The 19,319-nt window shown below is 50.5% G+C and overlaps 1 protein-coding gene across 1 annotated transcript; it reads left to right on the top strand.

Moving 5' to 3' along the window:
- Positions 1-2,826: 2,826 nt before the first annotated feature.
- On the top strand, positions 2,827-19,018 carry TMPRSS5 (transmembrane serine protease 5). The gene is made up of 13 exons (XM_075073447.1): positions 2,827-2,856; positions 5,145-5,271; positions 7,005-7,112; positions 7,703-7,825; positions 9,332-9,467; positions 12,049-12,162; positions 13,461-13,504; positions 14,705-14,867; positions 15,016-15,194; positions 15,723-15,821; positions 16,195-16,337; positions 17,375-17,527; positions 18,672-19,018. Exons 1-13 carry the CDS (start codon positions 2,827-2,829, stop codon positions 18,678-18,680), a joined length of 1,428 nt encoding a protein of 475 aa, XP_074929548.1. The 3' UTR covers positions 18,681-19,018.
- Positions 19,019-19,319: the final 301 nt, after the last annotated feature.

Raw genomic sequence — 19,319 nt, forward strand, 5'->3', positions numbered from 1 at the left:
GAACTTTGAACTGAGTGCAGGTATCAGGGTTAAAGTCAGAAATGGTCACAAAGAAATAAAAGTGAAAACACACGCTAGTGACTAAGACTTCCCTTCAACCAACACGGTAGTTTTGTTACGTTTCTTACATCTTTTTCCTGCAAGATGGGTGACCGCCTCGCTGGTCAAGATCTCCCCCAAAGTGCTCAGCTCCTCTGTCTTCTTAGGTGAAAGATGACTTGGGGTGCTTTACACCCCTCTTTTATAGTTTGCTGAACTCTAGAAATGGATCCTTCTCCAAGTCTAGTGCCCCTGCTGTGAGGATAGGTGCCCTGGAGTCGGATGGAGAAGACTCCATGCTGGTGCCTTCTTAGTGGTAGGACCTGGCTTCCACTTTTTGCAGAGCGGATCCCTGCAGCTCTGCTGCTCAGATACTGGGTCCCTGGCTCCAGCACCTCTCTTTCTCACCAGTTCCTGCAAGAGGGCCAAAAGAGCTTGGCTCCTGTTGGATACTGCCCCTCTTGGGAGCAATGCAACTGGCAAACATTTACAGAGACACAGAAATACAGCTGAGGCATACGTACATTTCATAAAAAATAATACTGAGATTTCCTGCATTCTCCACAGAAAATCTTAACCCTTCCCTGCTTCTTGCACCCAAAGGCCCCAGCCTAGGTCCAATGAATCAGTCCATTGCCACAGTGGGAAGTAACTTATATCCTCAAATCTCCCACTTTCGGAGCTGACACTCATTGCCCCACTTCCTCCCAGTGGCGGAGTCTGCAGAGAGGAGAAAGACTGGCTGATTCCTGGTGCTGAGCCCTCCTGGCAGAGTGACCCATGCTGTGGGGTAGAGGGGGAAGAGGAACATGCTGTGGATAAAAGACTTTCATCCTCTGGAGATATTAACCAGGCACCTTTCACCAGCATGGAATTAACATGGGAAACCAAAACAGAAACGAAATGGTGGCATCTGCTATTCTGACCTTTATTCTTTTCACTCTGCATCCAAATGGCCAGGGGGACATGTGGGGAGCTGAGGGTCGGGCACACATTCCTGGAGAATTACCCAGCCCTCTGTTTGCTTTAAGCCTGCTGTGTTACAGACAAGTGCACAGGTGTAACGGGAGGGCAGGTTTTAGGGCTGAGTGATGAGTGATGAGTAACTGTCACCTGGCCGGCAAATAATGCACATAATGCCTGTGAAAGTTACCTTTAAATGTCAAAGCCCCTCAGCTCGCAAGGGCTTGCTGAGACGTGGGAAGGCTCAGGAGCAACCTGCTGTCAGACTGCAGCACCTTCCTGGTTTTCTGATCCTCAGCCCCCACAGCTCTGTCGACACCCCTCAATCAGCTGAAGTTTCTCAGCACCGCAGTCCAATAATAAATTCAATCCTGTAGCACCCACCTCTGCCAGTTTAGCTCAGTCCTGACCTGCATCAATGAAACATACCTTTGCCACTTTTCTCTGCACTATATTACTTCTGGCTTGTAAGTATGGACCATTAATACACTGCTCAGGTGAAGAGAGTAGCCACCAGCCTCATGCACATGAGAGCTGCACTAATGGCCCAACAGTACATGCCTTTTTGTCTGCTCTGGCTTAATTATCTCAATGGGCTCTTGCTTTTGTGCTATAGCCCAAGGTGTGACTAGCAAGGTGGGTAAAATGCACCATTCTACATGCTGTAAAAATTCAGTCCAGTCTGACTTGCAACCAGGCAGCTTCGGGGACAGGAGTGACTTGCATTAGCCTTTCCATGCCCTCTCCGCAGGAATGACACAGGCAGCCAGTGAGCTGTATCAGCCACGGCTCTGTGTGAGTGTATTGGGGGAACAGGGGTCCCAAGGATCTTACCACAGTACCCCAGTCCTGTCTGTGGACTCAGAGACCATGATGGTAGGAAGGAAGATGGTGCAAAGGGAGAGAAAACCCTAGGGTCGGCGCAAAGGATCCTGCTGGCAATCACAACCATTTCCACAGCAAATAGCCTCATTCGTTTCCACCCCCTGAGCCAGGCAGGTTCAAAGAAACCCAAGGCCCCTCCGAGGCCCAGGAGGAGCTGACTGACTTTGAGGGAAGAAAGAGACGATGGAAATGGCCTTGTAGCATATGACAGCCCTGCACCAGGGACAGGACAGCTATGCACCAGGGACATGCGATATCACGCTCCGTGGCTGCTGTGAAACCTGCCTGAGATATGGCTCCAGATGCACGTGTTAACCTCGACAGTACTCCTGGAGTTTTTACCAAGGGACTGACTGGAGCAGAAACTGTTGGGAGCTGTTGCCATAGGAGTCAGGTAAGAGGATCCCATCTTCCTAAATGATGGATGAACTGAACCTTACAGGGCTCGGAGAGGCTGCAGCTGATCTTGCTCTCTTGCAGTATTTATCACCTGGAATATTATGGCTGCGCTGCAGAGAAGTCTTGTCCAAACAGAATCAAAATGAACCAAAGGGCTGAGATCTGAAACATTTCAACAAAGGCTAATACTGCTCTGTCACTCTCCGCCCTCAATCCAGCGGAGTGACAGAGTTTCCTGGCGGGGCGCCCAGGAGAGTGGCATGCTTTTTGGGCACGAGGAGGAGGGCAAGGCATTGCTAAGCGACTGCCCCCTTATCTATTATCAGATTGTAGGGAGGTGGGCAAACAGTCTGGCAGCCTTCTGACTTCTCTGGGAAAACAACAGCTCTATTCACTGTGACACCATAACTGCTGGCTTTGTTTAGCCCATGCATGCATGTGTGGTGTGAAACCCAGGCTATTTAACGGGAGGCCCGGGTGCTGCGTCTCTGTCAGAGAGCAGCTGCTGGCCCCATGGAGCAGTGATGATGAATTAGCCGCATGCTCTCCCCCCTGAGTGCTGCTGTCATGGTAAGGATCTTTCACCTCCTGTACGACCGCGCGCTGTCTGGTTATGTCAAGTATCAGAGGGGTAAGCATGTTAGTCTGAATGTGTAAAAGCAGCAGAGAATCCTGTGGCACCTTATAGACTAACAGACGTTTTGGAGCGTGAGCTTTCGTGGGTGAATACCCACTTCGTCAGACGCAGGTAGTGGAAATTTCCAGGGGCAGGTATATATATGCTAGCAAGCAAGCTAGAGATAACGAGGTTAGTTCAATCAGGGAGGATGAGGCCCTGTTCTAGCAGTTGAGGTGTGAAAACCAAGGGAGGAGAAACTGGTTCTGTAGTTGGCAAGCCATTCACAGTCTTTGTTTAATCCTGAGCTGATGGTGTCAAATTTGCAGATGAACTGAAGCTCAGCAGTTTCTCTTTGAAGTCTGGTCCTGAAGTTTTTTTGCTGCAGGATGGCCACCTTAAGGTCTGCTATAGTGTGGCCAGGGAGGTTGAAGTGCTCTCCTACAGGTTTTTGTATATTGCCATTCCTGATATCTGATTTGTGTCCATTTATCCTTTTCCGTAGTGACTGTCCAGTTTGGCCGATGTACATAGCAGAGGGGCATTGCTGGCATATGATGGCGTATATTACATTGGTGGACGTGCAGGTGAATGAACCAGTGATGGTATGGCTGATCTGGTTAGGTCCTGTGATGGTGTCGCTGGTGTAGATATGTGGGCAGAGTTGGCATCGAGGTTTGTTGCATGGATTGGTTCCTGAGCTAGAGTTACTATGGTACGGTGTGCAGTTGCTGGTGAGAATACGTTTCAGGTTGGCAGGTTGTCTGTGGGCAAGGATTGGCCTGCCACCCAAGACCTGTGAAAGTTTGGGATCATTGTCCAGGATGGGTTGTAGATCCCTGATGATGCGTTGGAGGGGTTTTAGCTGGGGGCTGTATGTGATGGCCAGTGGAGTCCTGTTGGTTTCTTTCTTGGGTTTGTCTTGCAGTAGGAGGCTTCTGGGTACACGTCTGGCTCTGTTGATCTGTTTCCTAATTTCCTCGTGCGGGTATTGTAGTTTTGAGAATGCTTGGTGGAGATTTTGTAGGTGTTGGTCTCTGTCTGAGGGGTTAGAGCAGATGCGGTTGTACCTCAGTGCTTGGCTGTAGACAATGGATCGTGTGATGTGCCCGGGATGGAAGCTGGAGGCATGAAGGTAGGCATAGCGGTCGGTAGGTTTTCGATATAGGGTGGTGTTAATGTGACCATCACTTATTTGCACCGTGGTGTCTAGAAAGTGGACCTCTCGTGTAGATTGGTCTAGGCTGAGGTTGATGGTGGGGTGGAAGCTGTTGAAATCGTGGTGGAATTTTTCCAGAGTCTCCTTCCCATGGGTCCAGATGATGTCATCAATGTAGCGTAGGTAGAGAAGGGGCGTGAGTGGACGAGAGCTGAGGAAGCGTTGTTCCAGGTCAGCCATAAAAATATTTGCATCCGACCGTTCCAGCGAATGGGAGGGAGGAATTGTGGGCTGGAAACTAGTGATATGACTGAAGGAGGAAATGGAAATGGAAAGCTAAGAAATTGAACGTTGGGTTCTTCAGCAGGCATCAGATTTGCGTGTGTGTGCATGCGTGTGCGTGTGTGTGCATGCGTGTGTGTGTGTGTGAGTTAATGTAGTTTCATTTAAAAAAAAAAAGAAACTGAAAAATTTGGGTGAACATTTTTTAAACAAAATAAAATGTTTTGTTGCTTTTGAATTTCCCCCCAGAATCCCCCTGTGTATTGACTGGCTGTACCTAGCCCACACAGGGCTGCCAGGGTAGGGCTCTGTTCTCCCACCCTGCCCCCTAGGACCTGGAATCCCACTCCCCATATCTCAGGCTTCCACTGAGAACAAAGGGAATGCCTGTTCCCAAACTGCTCTCGGTTTGTGCCTCTCCCCCTGGGCTGAGCTGGGACTGGATCCCAGCTCTTGAGCCAAGGGTCCATCTTCTCAGTTCAGAGCCCCATGGTGGAACTCCCACTCTGAGCATGCCCACTAGAATCCCCTCTCTAAGGGGTATTGTGAGGTTTTCATTGACTGCTGGGAGACGGCAGGACAATTGGACACTAGTGCCTGCAGGATAGGCACTTTGCAGTTGGTTGGACGGGGGAAGAGAGTGCATTGGCTATTTATCTATCTATCCAAGTGGATTTTCAGATCTGGGCCCAGCATGAGTGACTGGGCCATGAACCACCTCCTCCAGTGCATTTGGACCATTCCCCTGATTCCTTCCCTGTGGCCCCAGATTTGTACAGATCTTTGTTTCTTTCCCTCTAGAGTCTTGGATCAGTTGCCCAATTCCCCATTGACCTTCATAGCCCTCGGGATGCTGGCCAAAGCCAGGGGGCCAAGACAATGGAGCCAAGAGGAGAAGTGGGAAGGATACAGACCTCAGCAGGACAGGGTGAGCTATTCATGGGGGTGGGGCAGCTGGGGCAGCATGAGGTGTAAGGGGTTTCTCTGCTTCGCCTGTCACCCACAGGATACAGATCAAGCCAGGACCGGCGACCCCATAACACCTGCTCACATCAAGGTGGCTGCATTGACCTTGCCTAGGAGATGAGCTGTCAGAGTCTGGGGGTTCTGCCAGCTGAGGTGAATCGCTGGCAACTGTCCCTCGTGCTTAATCCAGAACTGGTGCTTTCTTTGCCATTTCTAACCCTAACCCTCACCTCCCTTTGGAAAGAAAAATACCCTCTCCACCCCTGAACCTGAAAAATCTGTCCACTCCTCCCCCACTCCAGCAACCCCTAGTGTCCAGGGCCTAGAAAGCCCTGCATGGAGGGTGCTGGAGTAGCTGTGCAGATTGTTACCGTCGCCTGCCCCTGGAGAAGGTCACTGGGAATTGCCCCTTGTCAGAGGTGTCCAACCAGCCAGTCTACTCTGCATTGCTAAATGCAGCCAAGTGGGACAGGCTCTCCAGTGTGCCGGCCTGAGGATCGCATGCTCATCACAAGCGTTTGCACAGTGCAGCACCACGTCACACCGCGTCTTGTGCTCATGTAAATGACTCAGAGCCTCCTTTGTGATCTATAGATGTTGCAGATGTTGCCTCTCCAGAGACCCAGCCAGCTGTTAGTAAAGTAGGTAGGTTGCCTGGTGCCGCTAGCCTAGCTTCTTTAATTGAAAGGAGCCTGCTGCTCCTGTGCCTTTGACTGTGTTTTCTGGCCAGATGGAAGATGCACAGAGGAAGAATCCCTCCTTAGTTCTCATGTTTTCACCCCGGGGAGTCTTGTTAGGGATTGAGACCCAGTGCCCCCTCCTGGGCACTAACCTTGGTGCATGGCGATCTGCTGGGCTTATCCTCACAGGAAACGAAGAGTTTGTGGTAAGCTTGGGAGTTTACAAGGGGCAAGATGGGGCCTGTTGTCAGTAGCTACCGGTGTGGTGCTCTACTTTTGCTCAGTGATGATAAGAGTTGGCTGTGTGTGTGTTCCCTCTGTGTGCTGCCCTGGCTCTGCACATATAGCTGACACAACAGACTCCGAGAGAACCCCAAAGACCACAGACTCTAGTAAGGTATGAAGGAACCTGAGCTAGGTTTATAGTCACACGAAGCACAGTAATAGTTCCCTACAGACTCTACAGAACATACTACGAATATGTGCCCCCTGGCAATGGACACAGCTCAGTCAGTGGCGGGACTTTCCACTGCCCCCTAGGCTGGACAAAGATGCGCACTCTAGGACCTGCTTTTATACAGTTACAGGACAGATTACTCTCCCTACTGACGTACTGAGGTACAGCCCCTTGACTCATTAGGGTGCTCTCCCCCTTTTGATCATGTTGTTCCAGACAAATAGATCTATCCATCATGCTGTCCTGTCTTCAAGATGCACCTGTCTGTTCCTTGTTATGTCTGTGGAGTGTCCTGATACCATCTTGGCACAAGTTTCTCTTCTCACTACTTCTGTGAGTGAGGCCTGCCTCTGGCTCACAGCCCTGCTTCTGCTTAGCAATGCCTGGAAGTACTTTGGTTCAGGCTTCAGGCCTCAGGCTAGGCCTCTGACACAAGAGTTTATGTTTCAGAGCCTCATCTTATTACAGGGCCCAGACTGTGCCACAGAGGAGAAAACAATAAGACCCAGAACTTGTTCAGTATCTAACCTCTCTCCCCCTCTCTCTGTTTTTTTAAAGATTCTTCCAACATGTCCCTGGAAAACCTCTGCCCCATCAAGAGATGCCTCTTGCTGCTTGGGGCCATTGGACTGCTGGCAGGGGCAGCCATTGGGATGTGGCTTCTAGGTCTGTATCTCCTGGGGGATTCCTCACCTCTCTCAAAACCGCCCTTAGACCAGTGGCTGAAACAGAGAGCAGGGCTTTGGGGTCATGCAAGTGTTGGAGCGAATTGTCACCAGGGTCCCAGGACCACAGATACCAGGTGTGGGAAAGCCCAGCTGCAAAGCCCAGGAAGCGAGAGTACCGGTGGCAGCACAGTGCAGCAGGCACTGGAATGGATTCTAGTCCTTGTTTGCCATGACATGCTCCATGACGCTGGGCAAGTTCCTTTCCCCCTTGGCGCCTGTTTCCCCTCTCACCTGCATCTGTCAAGTCTGTTTCAATGTAAGCTCTTCAGGGCAGGGACCATCTCTCGCTGTGCGTTTGTACAGCACCGTGCACAGTGGGGGTCTGATCCAAGTGCTACTGTAGTGCAAATAATAGATCAGCCTCATAATAACTGGAATCTCTCTGTTGACTTCAGCAGGCTTTGGATCAAGCCCTAAGGGTGTATCACCCCCTCAGGGCCAGTGCAGGGTTGTTCCCCATGGCATGTGTTCTGGGGCCTTGTCTAGACTGTTCAATCACATCTCAGTCCTCTGCGCTTCCTCCTGAAGTGAAATTCCTGACAGTGCCCCTGTCCGACCAGGATCTCAGCTCCCTGCAGGACATGGAGTCGATCCCAACCTGCACAGACGCCGGGGAAGATGAGCCCGTCATCACCACGGCTCCCAGGAGAGGTTTGAGATCTTTACTCCCCAGGCCCCTTCTCTCCTCGCTGCCAGGATCCCTGTGGAGAGGATGTGTCACCTAGTGCCTTCAGCTGGACCTTTCACTTACAGTGATCTGTAGAAACCCCCTGAAATCCAGTCTGATCTAAGAGCAAGGAGATTTCCTGTCCTCAAGGTCAAAGGCAAAGCAAAGAATGAGGCTGTCTCTGTGCCTTTGCCTGCCCCTTTCTCGTTGTCACAGACCAGAAAGTTCCCCCACGTTCTATCTTCCTCCTTTAGTTTTGCAGTAAAAAGCCTCTTCCCTCCCTGGAGGATGTTGGCAATCTCTGGGGCTGTGGCATCACAGTAGCAACTTGACAGCTGAGTCCAGTGGTTAAAGGAGAGTGAAGCAGGAGGCGGAGGAGCAGTGGGGGGTAGGGAGGAAGTGCTGTTTACCCAAGCCAGGGAGATGCGCGGGAGCTCTGTCTCTGTTCTGAGCAGGGAGCTGGACTGCTCCTTACTGACCCCCTGATTCTGACCCACCCCCTAAGGTGGGGGCTGAGCAGATTGTGAGCTGTGGTTCAAATGCAGCAGCGATGCCAACAATGGTGTAAATTCAGCAGCAACGCCACATCTCCTGCTGTCTAGGGCTCAGTGTTAGCCATCCGCACCCATCTTGTGAGGTCGCTACAGATCACAGTGTGGCTGGGCCCAATTCGGCTGGGGGTTCCCCTCTTGCAAGCAAAGGCGAGGTGACAACAGCCTCTTACGCACTGGGTGTTCAGTGCAGGTGCACCAGTGCTCCAAACATGTCACACCTCCTGTTCTCCACTGGTTCCCCCTTTTCTGACCCTCATACCCACTGTTTTAATCCCACGGGAAGCTAGCCCTTGGGATGGGACGTCTCACAAAGCCACCATTTTACAGCAATGAGATACTAATTACTTGTTGAATGCAGGAGACTGTGTGCTTCATTGGACAGGGTGTAGGACAGGCAGTGGGTTCCACGCTTGCCTCTACCACAATCGCTCTGTGACACCAAGCTCGGCCTGCCTCTACAATGGGGATAGTGTTAATGGTGCTATTTAAAGTGCTTAGAGACCTCTAACTGGGAAGTGCTGTGTGAGTAGCAAGTGTCTCTGATTCAGCCTCTAACTCATTTTGCAGCTTTTTTTTCACTCAAACACACCCTGCTCAGCTTCTGCCTTTAAACCCAGTCCCCAAAGTTCTTTCTTTTTGTGACACTGGAGTGATTCTGAAGCAAAGGGGAAGCTTGCTAGAGCCCTCTGCATAGCACTACCCAGAATGCTTTGCCAGTGCCCAGCAGTGCCACCCCCTGAGCCCGCGGAACACATGGAAAGGTCCAGGAGTGGTTTGCAATAGCCCCAAAGGTTTTCTGGGGCACTCTGCAGAGCCAGATTTGGGGATGGGTTCAGCCCTCCTTAGTCACTGGGACTTTACTGTGTTTAGCTTTGGCCTTTGTAAAGAGCGGGTCGCAAGGAAGCTTGTAGGATGTTTTTAATAAAATGGTTTTAGTATCTTTCAGAATAAACACGGGAAGCTTCTTGTTGGAAGTGCAGGTGGAAAGCAGGCCCGGCTGGCTCCTGGCATGTCACGAGCGGTGGAATCTCTCCCTGGGGACTCTGATCTGTAGGCAGCTGGGATACCTCCAGTAAGTGATGCTCCTCTCAGCATAGACCTAGTCAGCCAGTCTCGGTACAGGTCTTTGATTTGCCATTTTGATGAAGATAGTGCAGAAGTAATGTGATCAGAGCACATGGACTGGGAGCCAGGGACCCGTAGGAGAGTTACTTGATGTTTATTTGGGGCCTAGATTCTAGGACTGGAAGGGACCTCGAGAGGTCATCGAAGTCCAGTCCCCTGCCCTCATGGCAGGACCAAATACTGTCTAGACCATCCCTGATAGACATTTATCTAACCTACTCTTAAATATCTCCAGAGATGGAGATTCCACAACCTCCCTAGGCAATTTATTCCAGTGTTTAACCACCCTGACAGTTAGGAACTTTTTCCTAATGTCCAACCTAAACCTCCCTTGCTGCAGTTTAAGCCCATTGCTTCTTGTTCTATCCTTAGAGGCTAAGGTGAACAAGTTTTCTCCCTCCTCCTGATGACACCCTTTAGATACCTGAAAACTGCTATCATGTCCCCTCTCAGTCTTCTCTTTTCCAAACTAAACAAACCCAATTCTTTCAGCCTTCCTTCATAGGTCATGTTCTCAAGACCTTTAATCATTCTTGTTGCTCTTCTCTGGACCCTCTCCAATTTCTCCACATCTTTCTTGAAATGCGGTGCCCAGAACTGGACACAATACTCCAGTTGAGGCCTAACCAGTGCAGAGTAGAGCGGAAGAATGACTTCTCGTGTCTTGCTCACAACACACCTGTTAATGCATCCCAGAATCACGTTTGCTTTTTTTTGCAACAGCATCACACTGTTGACTCATATTTAGCTTGTGGTCCACTATAACCCCTAGATCTTTCTGCCATACTCCTTCCTAGACAGTCTCTTCCCATTCTGTATGTGTGAAACTGATTGTTCCTTCCTAAGTGGAGCACTTTGCATTTGTCTTTATTAAACTTCATCCTGTTTACCTCAGACCATTTCTCCAATTTGTCCAGATCATTTTGAATTATGACCCTGTCCTCCAAAGCAGTTGCAATCCCTCCCAGTTTGGTATCATCTGCAAACTTAATAAGCGTACTTTCTATGCCAACATCTAAGTCATTGATGAAGATATTGAACAGAGTCTGGTCCCAAAACAGACCCCTGCAGAACCCCACTTGTTATACCTTTCCAGCAGGATTGGGAACCATTAATAACTACTCTCTGAGTACTTGAAGCAGGGAAATCTCCTAGTATCCCCAGGGCGGGAAAATCTGGGAGGAGGTAAAGAGCAGGAAGGGAAGTGGGTTATTTCCCTTTATTGGAGGCTCAGGCATCTGAGTCTTGGGGGTCCCCCAGGGAAAGGTTTGGGGAGACCAGAGAGTTTATCAGGTACTCAGAATTCTGACTGGTGGCAGCGAGATAAGATCCAAGCTGGTAATTAAGCTTGGAGGTTCATGCTAAGCACCCAGATTTTGGACGCTAAGGTCCAGATTTGGGACAGAGGCTTATTATACCCCCAAATCAAACCATGTGGGGATTGGAATTTTCACTGCACATTTACATTTTTTCACCTGATATATTGTTTTAAATGAAAAAATTTCTGTGGGGAAAAAAACAGTCTGCATTTTTTGATCCACACTAGATGTCCTGTAGCTTGGGTTTATTTCCTGAGACTTTCATAGCAGCTCCCCAAGCTCACAGAATCATGGACTGTGAGATTATCTTTCCATCGGCTTCCCCAGAAGTTGGGTTAAGCCCTTATATCATCTCTGTCTATAGAGTCACTCCCAGATATCATGTCACTGTTCTCCTCTCTACTGCTGTTCTGTGGCTGTGCATTTCCCCTGATCATCATAGAGATGAGGAGGATGGTTTTCTGGCATAAATGAGAAGCAGGACTCCTGGGTTCTAACTGTACCTCCTCTACTCCCCTGTAACCTATATTCTCTGTGCCTCATTTCCCCCATCTTTCAAACAAGGATCATAATAGTCACCTGTTTCCCAGGTGAGGATGAACTCGTTCATGTTTGGAGCGTGTTTTGAGATCCTCACTTGGAAGGTGTCAGCGAAGGGCACAGTATTGTTACTTTCTCCTGTTGTACTCACACGCTGTCGACATTGCAAGGCTAGCAAAGGGATGGTAGCATCTGAGAAGATACTTTAGTGATGCAAGCAAACCTATTTCCTGATTTTGGGGTTAGAGTCTAAAGTAAGTCCTGGGGTATGTTCATTTGCAGTATTATTATTTAGCCACTAGATGTCCCTGTGTGCTGTACAGTTCCAGACAGGGCATTGCCCCGGTAAATGAGAGAGACAAAACTGGAACTCAAGTTGCGTGCGTAGAAGCCTGTTTTTGTGCGTCTGTAGTTAGTAGCCCTCTTGGTTAAGCACTGTGATTCCATGAAACATGGCAGAGTAAAGGTTTAGTCCTCTCAGTGGGTGATGGATATTATATTGAACCCTATCTCTGTGTGAGAATGTGGCCAGAATTAGCATGTATAAACTAGAGTACAATGTTCTATGCAGAAGAGAGGAAGGAAGTGCCCATAAGAACGCTGTCATGTGAGTGAGCTCTCGGATCTCTCTCTGTGTTTAGGTGATGATATTTGCTGTTGCTTCTGCAGACTCGCCCATCACAAAGGAGTGAACCTGACAGATGTCAAGGTGAATGATACGCAAGATTTTGTTCAGATTGTGCCCAACCAGAAGAGCATCATAGAAGATGTGTGGCAGGTCAGGTGGGTGACGGAGCTGGGGAGAGCAGGACCGGCATTGAGGGGACTGAACAGAAGGTCCCTTCACTGCTATATTGTCTGAGAAAATGTCTCCGTGTTTCTGGAGGTGACTGCCAGGCTCTGCAGGGCTGGCATTGACTCTGATCAGCAAATATGAAGGGAGGGAGAAAATGTGAACTGGCAACTAAGTGACACCAAATGGGAACACAAATAGCACAACGACTGCACGGGCAGGAGCCACAACTGCCGGGAGGGTCAAGGTGTTGGGTGCTTTGGTCATGCCACTAAAATAGGACCGAAGCCAGCTTAATGCTTACACAGCGGGGATGTCTGCACTGCACTCAGCACGTGTGGGAATATCTGAGCTAGCTTCGATCTAGCTAGTGTGAGTACCTACAGCAGCAAAGCTTTGGCGGTGCAGACATCAGCACAGCCTAGCCACCAGAATAATGACCCTGGGTCCCAGAAGAGTTTGCACAGTCTGTGTTTCATGGCTAATGGTACATGAGCTAGGCACTGGGGTACGTCTGCACATGCTGCAATCACACCTCTGATTGCAAAGCAGAGATACCCTCAGTGCCAACAGGGTAGCTGACTTCCTGACCTTCAGGCAGGCCCGCTAGCCCTCTTAGAACAACTCTGCTTTGATGCCGCAGCAACACAACCTGGGTCGTTACACACATGAGCTTTCTGCCCTGCACCAGCTCATGTTTGCAAAGTGCTGGGAAGGAGAAAAACCTTCGGTAGGCGCCAGTAATTATAGGCCTACCATGCATTATTATTATTTGTTAACTAACAAGTGTAAAACACTGAAGACAAAGCTAGTTTGTAGCTTTCATGCCATTATAGGGGAGTAGAGTTACTCAGTTTACTTACATGTGGTAAACCTACAACTGTCTCTTTTCTTCTCAATGTAAAGAGCATGGCCCATGTTCAGCAAAGTCACTTAAACACATGCTTAAGCTTTAAGGTTATGTGCTAAGTCGCATTTAAATCAATGGTTTTAGGTGCTTTGCTGAATCGAGACCCCCGTCTTATGAATTCAATGGCACCTTCCAAGATAGAAATTATCCAGTGATACTCATTTACTGGTGACCCAATTATATGTCTGGGATCAGATTCCGATGAAATATTCCCTATCAGAATCCATTTCTGGGCATCCCTGGAATGCCACTGGCCTGGTCCAATTCCTAAGAAGCTGCCACATTGCCACACAGCCCCGTGATGGGCCATCTCTGTGTTTCCTGGCTGCAGAGTTCTGGGAAAGCTTTATTTCAAACCCTGATTTTATTCTTGTGCAGGAGCAGCTGTGCTTCAGGGCGAATTGTGGCTCTGAAGTGTTCCGGTAAGTGCTTTACCCTGTCCTCATATTGCACTGGGGTCTCTTACATTCCCTGTGCTATTATAGACCCTCTGTTACTTAGCACAAGCCCCAAGTCACCCTAGACACTGAGCACCCTGCGCTCAGCATGGCCCTGGTGTTCATTTGCAAAGCCTGTGTCATTCTTCACCCATCCAGCAGCCCCAGTGTTGCATGGTCTGCAAGCAGCAGCATTACTCAGTCAAGCAGCTCCAGCCCTCTTGAGCGACCCTGCAGTAACAAGCCAGCACAAATCAGCTGGTCTGGGTGGGAAGAAGATTTAGCTTCCCAGCCGGCTGAGTGGCAAGAAAAAAAGGGTGGTTTTGAAGCCCCCGGAGCAGCCCCTTTGTCCGTGTGATTTCATAGCTGGGGTCTGTTTGCAGGGGCAGCAGTGACATGACCATCAGCTCCTAAATCCCTCCTGTCCATATGGCACAGCTACTGTGTAATTAACAGCACGTGCAATCAGTGCCCCTGTCCCCCCGGCAGTATCTAAAACCCTTATGCTCTCAGCAGCCCCTGTTTGTCAGGGAAGGCAGCTGTGGCCCAGAACTCTCCTTTTGAGACCCAGGGCTATTGCCAGGCAAGCAGCTAGCCCAGAGAAGGCCCAGGTGGAGAGGTGGGACTCCTGCATTCCTCGCTGTTCTCTCTTGCTCCCTCTCCACTCTGGTTTAGTGGTGCTGGGTGGGGGAGGAGACTTGGTTTAGGTCCCTGGATGGGCAGGCAGAGGTCCTGGAACTAGCTCGGAGCACACACAAGGGGTTAGAGTGGGTTTCTCTCTGTTATTTCACATGGAGAACAGCACAGGTGGCAAAAGAAAGGGAGAAAGCTGGGGCCACCCCGAATCCCTGATGTCTTGTGGGGGGTGAGCCAGGGACTTGGGCAGAGCAGGGGCTCACAGCCCGGAGGCAGGAGCACACCTGGAGAATGACTCCTGTCAGCTGCTTCCCTCTCTGCTGCCTGCTTTCCCTTTCTTTCTTCCCATTTCCTGCCTCTTTGTTCTCCTGCTCAGTCTCCCCCGGCTTGGTGCTCAAAGGCCTTCCCTCTCTCTCTTTGGCCCTAAGGCAAAGCTCCACTCATCTCCTGGAGAGGGACAGGTTTCTCGGACACGCTTTGCTGCCCATCCCTCCCCTACTCTCAAGTGGTGTTTGGGGGCACCAGGTTCACGTTTCTCCCCCTTTGCAGAGTGTGGCCTGCGCTCCACTGCAGCCCGGATCGTGGGCGGAAGCGACGCCCCGTTGGGACGCTGGCCGTGGCAGGTCAGCCTGTACCTCAACTCCAGACACGTCTGCGGAGGCTCAGTGGTGGCGCATGACTGGATCATCACAGCCGCTCACTGTGTGCACAAGTGAGTCTGGTAACAGCAGAGCTGGAGGCCTTGGTGGGGGGCCTAGTGCCGAGCCCGGCTGTTCCCCCAGCAGGTGAGGGAGTGGGGAGTTGGCCGCCCCAGCAATACTGCAGCCCCAGAGGAACAGGTGGGCCATGTCTCTGCTCAGTTACAGGCGGCCACAGGTCTCCAGCTGGCTGGTCTTTGCTGGGATTATCGCCCACGTGTCAGTCCCACAGCAGGCCGGGGCAGCAGTGGAGAAAATCATCTACCACCCCCGCTATGATGACAGGAGTCATGACTATGACATCGCATTGATGAAACTCACAGCGCCCTTGAACTTCTCCAGTAAGACCCTTCTCTTCAGCCGTCTTCCCCTTGGAGGGAGTGGGGGATCCTCCCAGAGCAGCCCCATGGCATCCATTCACAAGGGAGCCACCCACTAACGGTCCCATTCCTACTCCCGTGCCCTCTGTCGATCCCTGGGGCAGTGGCAGTAGAGGGGTTGGTCCAGCTGTGGAGGGAGGGGGCAGCAGAGAGAAAACACTCCCCAGGCAAGCCCCAGGGCCTCTGCTGATGACACATGGGACAGAACGCTCGCAAGACCTTGTCTCCCATGGAAGCAGTGAAGTAAGTGGGCAGATTTTGTAAAGAGCTGAGATCTGGCTGTAAAGGTCACAGCTCTTTGGAGAATCCGGCCCCTGGAGCCAGAGGGAGCAGAGGTGCAAGGGTGTTTCGCTTGGACTTCTCAGGACTAGATCACCCCTGCTCGCTCCAGGCTGGCTGCTCCTGGGAGCCCATCTCAATTTGTTTGTGCCATGTGCTGGGAGGGGCGCCCCAAGCTGATGGTGCTCTAACACGTGGCTCTCTCCCCAGATGCCATCCGTGCAGTGTGTTTACCGCTGTACCATCAGGATTTCCCCCACGGCACCCACTGCTGGATCTCCGGCTGGGGCTACACCACACCTGAACATGGTGAGCAGCTCCAGGAGGCACGGGGAGCTCTCTCGTAGCTCCCTTTTAAAACAAAGACAAGCAAAGGCTGCATCTCACTGAGGGGATAAGTTTGAGTCTAGAGGAGAGTGTTGAATTCTGATCTGCAAACCTACTGCAGTCCTCAGTCCCAACCCGCAGCCCCTGCTCCTATTGCAGCCTGGGGCTCCTTGCCCACAGCTCTGCTGATACCCCCAATCTCCACTGCTATTCCAGTGACCACTTCCTCAGGAGCCCTGGAGATAGAGGGTCTCTGTAATGATACATGTCCTGCTGTGCCTTGAGTGCAAACCCCAGCATCTAGCCACCAGGGCTGCAGGTTAAACTGTCTCTTGTTTGTTTTCCTCACATCCAGTTCCTGTTGCTGAGATGCTGAAGGAAGCTATTGTTCCCTTAATCAGCAGCAAGAAATGCATCAGCTCCTGCATGTACTTTGGTGAGCTCACCCCGAGGATGCTGTGTGCAGGCTACCTGGACGGGAAAGTAGATGCCTGCCAGGTGAGAGCAGGGAGAAAACAACCCCTGTTGTTAATAGGCTGTGAGGGACCGAGTCCTTCCCCACACTGAGGAGCAGTGTGATGCTGCTTACCATGGACTGGATCCCACATGGTGTCTATCACGTATGTGAAAATAGGGAAGAGGGTGGGAAACATGGCTCCCATCTAAATGAAGATGGGTCCCCCTCTAGCCCTTTACTGGAGAGGGCATGGCAGGAGCATGCTCAGGCCCCGGGCAGCACAAGGAGGGCATGGCAGGGTGGGGGCGTGTGATGGGTGAGGTTAGGGGGTCTTAGGGGCAGAGCAGGGGCACGTTGGGGGTGTGCTGGTGCCCTGTGCAGAACTAGTGAGAGGCTGTGGGTGTCAGGGTGGGGGCACTTCATCGGATGCATAGAATGGAGCATATAGTGAGGAGATATATATACATACAGAGAACATGAAATGGTGGCAGTTGCCCTATCAACTTTAAGAGGATAATTAATTAAGATAAGCTATAATCAGCAGGAGAAAAAAAGTGGGGCAACTCCCACCTTTTCATGCTCTCTGCATGTGTATATGTCTCTTCACTATATGTTCCATTCTATGCATCCGATGAAGTGGGCTGTAGCCCACAAAGGCTTATGCTCAAATAAATTTGTTAGTCTCTAAGGTGCCGCAAGTTTTTTTTTACAGCATTTGGCCCAGATTCACAAAGATATTTTGCTGCTTAACTCCCATTTATTCAAATGCCTTTGAAGATCTGGCGCTGTGTTGCTGGAGTGCATGGATTGAAAATGGCCGCTAAAGTGCTTTGAGATCCTCTGACTGAGGGAGAGGAAAATCATGAGCACTAAAGTGACGTAACAGAGCTGGGGTTTAGCAATCTGCCTGCCAAGGGGACATACCGGCAGCAGGCAGCTCAGCTCTGCCTCTTTCCGCATTTCAGGCTCTCGCAAGGCTGACAGGGTCCACAGGGCAGGAGCAGCCCTACAGTGCATAACCTCACCTGCTAGCTTTACGGAAGCCTTGCCCCACTGTGACACTCGCTCTGTCTTGCAGGCAGACAGTGGAGGGCCACTGGTTTGCCAAGATGAACTCACCTGGCGCTTAGTGGGTATCGTGAGCTGGGGCACGGGGTGTGGTGAACCCAACTACCCTGGGGTTTACACCAAGGTGGCCGAATTCCTGGACTGGATTTATCAGATCATCGAGGTAATGGGAGCAAATGGACAAAGGCCTGGGTGGACATCCAAGGAGAGGCTAGAGCAGAGTACACTGTTGGCTCATCAACTCTGTCATCCTGGCTACCACCAACCTGCTCCTTTGATCATCGCTGCCCAATGGGTACATTCCTTCCTGATTCCCAGGACAATCTTTATAGGGGGATGGGAACGGAGGTGGGTTTAAAATACTCCTGCCATTCTAGATCTAGTGCAGCTCCTGGGAGAAAGTCAACAGCTCTGTCCTCTGCAGCAAGAGCCTTCCAGAGGCAGGAAATCAGAAACAAGCCGGCTCCCTCTGCTTTGGACAGTGGAGAGCTGAGAGGCATAGAGGCAGGGCAATCAGCAGCACAACATGCACCTAAATACAGAGGGATGGAAAAAGACTCCAAAAGGCCTAGAGGGCCCTGCTCCCTATGGGAAAGGTAGGTGAGATAGCTGGGATCTTGCAGCACAAATACCCGCAGTGCATCCATACACCACAGCCTGAGCACACCGGTGCACCTCTAACCAGCCTGGGGTCTTCAGACCTCAGCCTGCCTCCCTCCTCCAGAAACACAAAAGCATAGGAAGGAGAGGAACATGGAACAGAAGCTACAGGGGACATTAGATTTAAGAGGAGACTCTGAGCTTAAAAAAAAAAGTCTAAAACCCCCACTAAGTTTCCTTACATCAGCTGTAACTGACAGCAGGGCCTTGTGAAAGTTATTCTCTCACTCACCAGCTCATTGTTGGAAGTGTCTTTACTGTATGGGAGCAGAGGGAGCTCAAGTCAGTTTCTTTTTCCCATGGTCTGTTTCTAGCCAATATCATGCCTGTGCAGCAACACCCTGAAGTGTCTGACTGCAAAACAAGGGAGGGGGAGGTTTTTTATTTTTTAAAATAAAATTGCCATGAGAACAGCTCATTTCTCTGATTTGAATGAAAATATTTCTATTGATCTCAGGTTACACAGAGCTTCAGAGATGACCATCGACCTCCATTTACATTCTTTACCCTAACCCCCACCCCTCCCAAAAGTAACAGGATTTTATTCTTGCTTCCAAATTAGCAACAGTATACACCCTTGTGATTTGAGAGACTCTCCCATCCCAGACCATGGAACTGATACAGCGTTTTCTCTGTTCTTTAAACAGAGCCACTAGAAGCAAAGCAAGGGACAGGCTTAAGGAGCAGAGCCATCCCCAGGATGACGTGCCAAGCAAAGAAGAGTCCAGGACAAATGTATCCCTACTCTGAAGCTCTGTCCCAGTTAATATGTAGTTACAGTGGATCGGCATGAACTGGAAAGACGGAGGGAGGCCTGTTGCCAAGGCCTGTAAGGAGGCATCTCCAACAGCCCAGGTGTGTTCTTTGGTGTAGCGTGAGGGGCAGCGTCTCTGCTTTTGCCTGTTGCCGCTGATCCATATTAAACAACTAGTGTTTGGGCAAAGCCTAACCTAGTTCTGCTGTAGTGCAATGGTTTGGCCCCATGCTTGGGCTGTGTGTACAGGTCTGTTGCATCTTACGCGCATTTAACATGCACGACTTCAGCTTTCCATGGTCGGCAAAAACAAAAAAAAGAGAAAAATAGTTTTAATACTGCAGCAAAGAGTCCTGTGGCACCTTAGAGACTAACAGACATATTGGAGCATGAGCTTTCGTGGGTGAATGCCCGCTTCGTCAGATGCATGCATTTAATACTGTACCTGTAGTGTGGGCGATTCCACCCGCCATTCAACTCCATGTAATTTTGACTATACGTGGTTGTCGCTTTACGCGCTAACCGCCGAACAGAACCCTCG

This window comes from Chelonoidis abingdonii, chromosome 18 (genome assembly GCF_003597395.2).
Source record: "Chelonoidis abingdonii isolate Lonesome George chromosome 18, CheloAbing_2.0, whole genome shotgun sequence".
Classification (NCBI taxonomy): domain Eukaryota; kingdom Metazoa; phylum Chordata; order Testudines; family Testudinidae; genus Chelonoidis; species Chelonoidis abingdonii.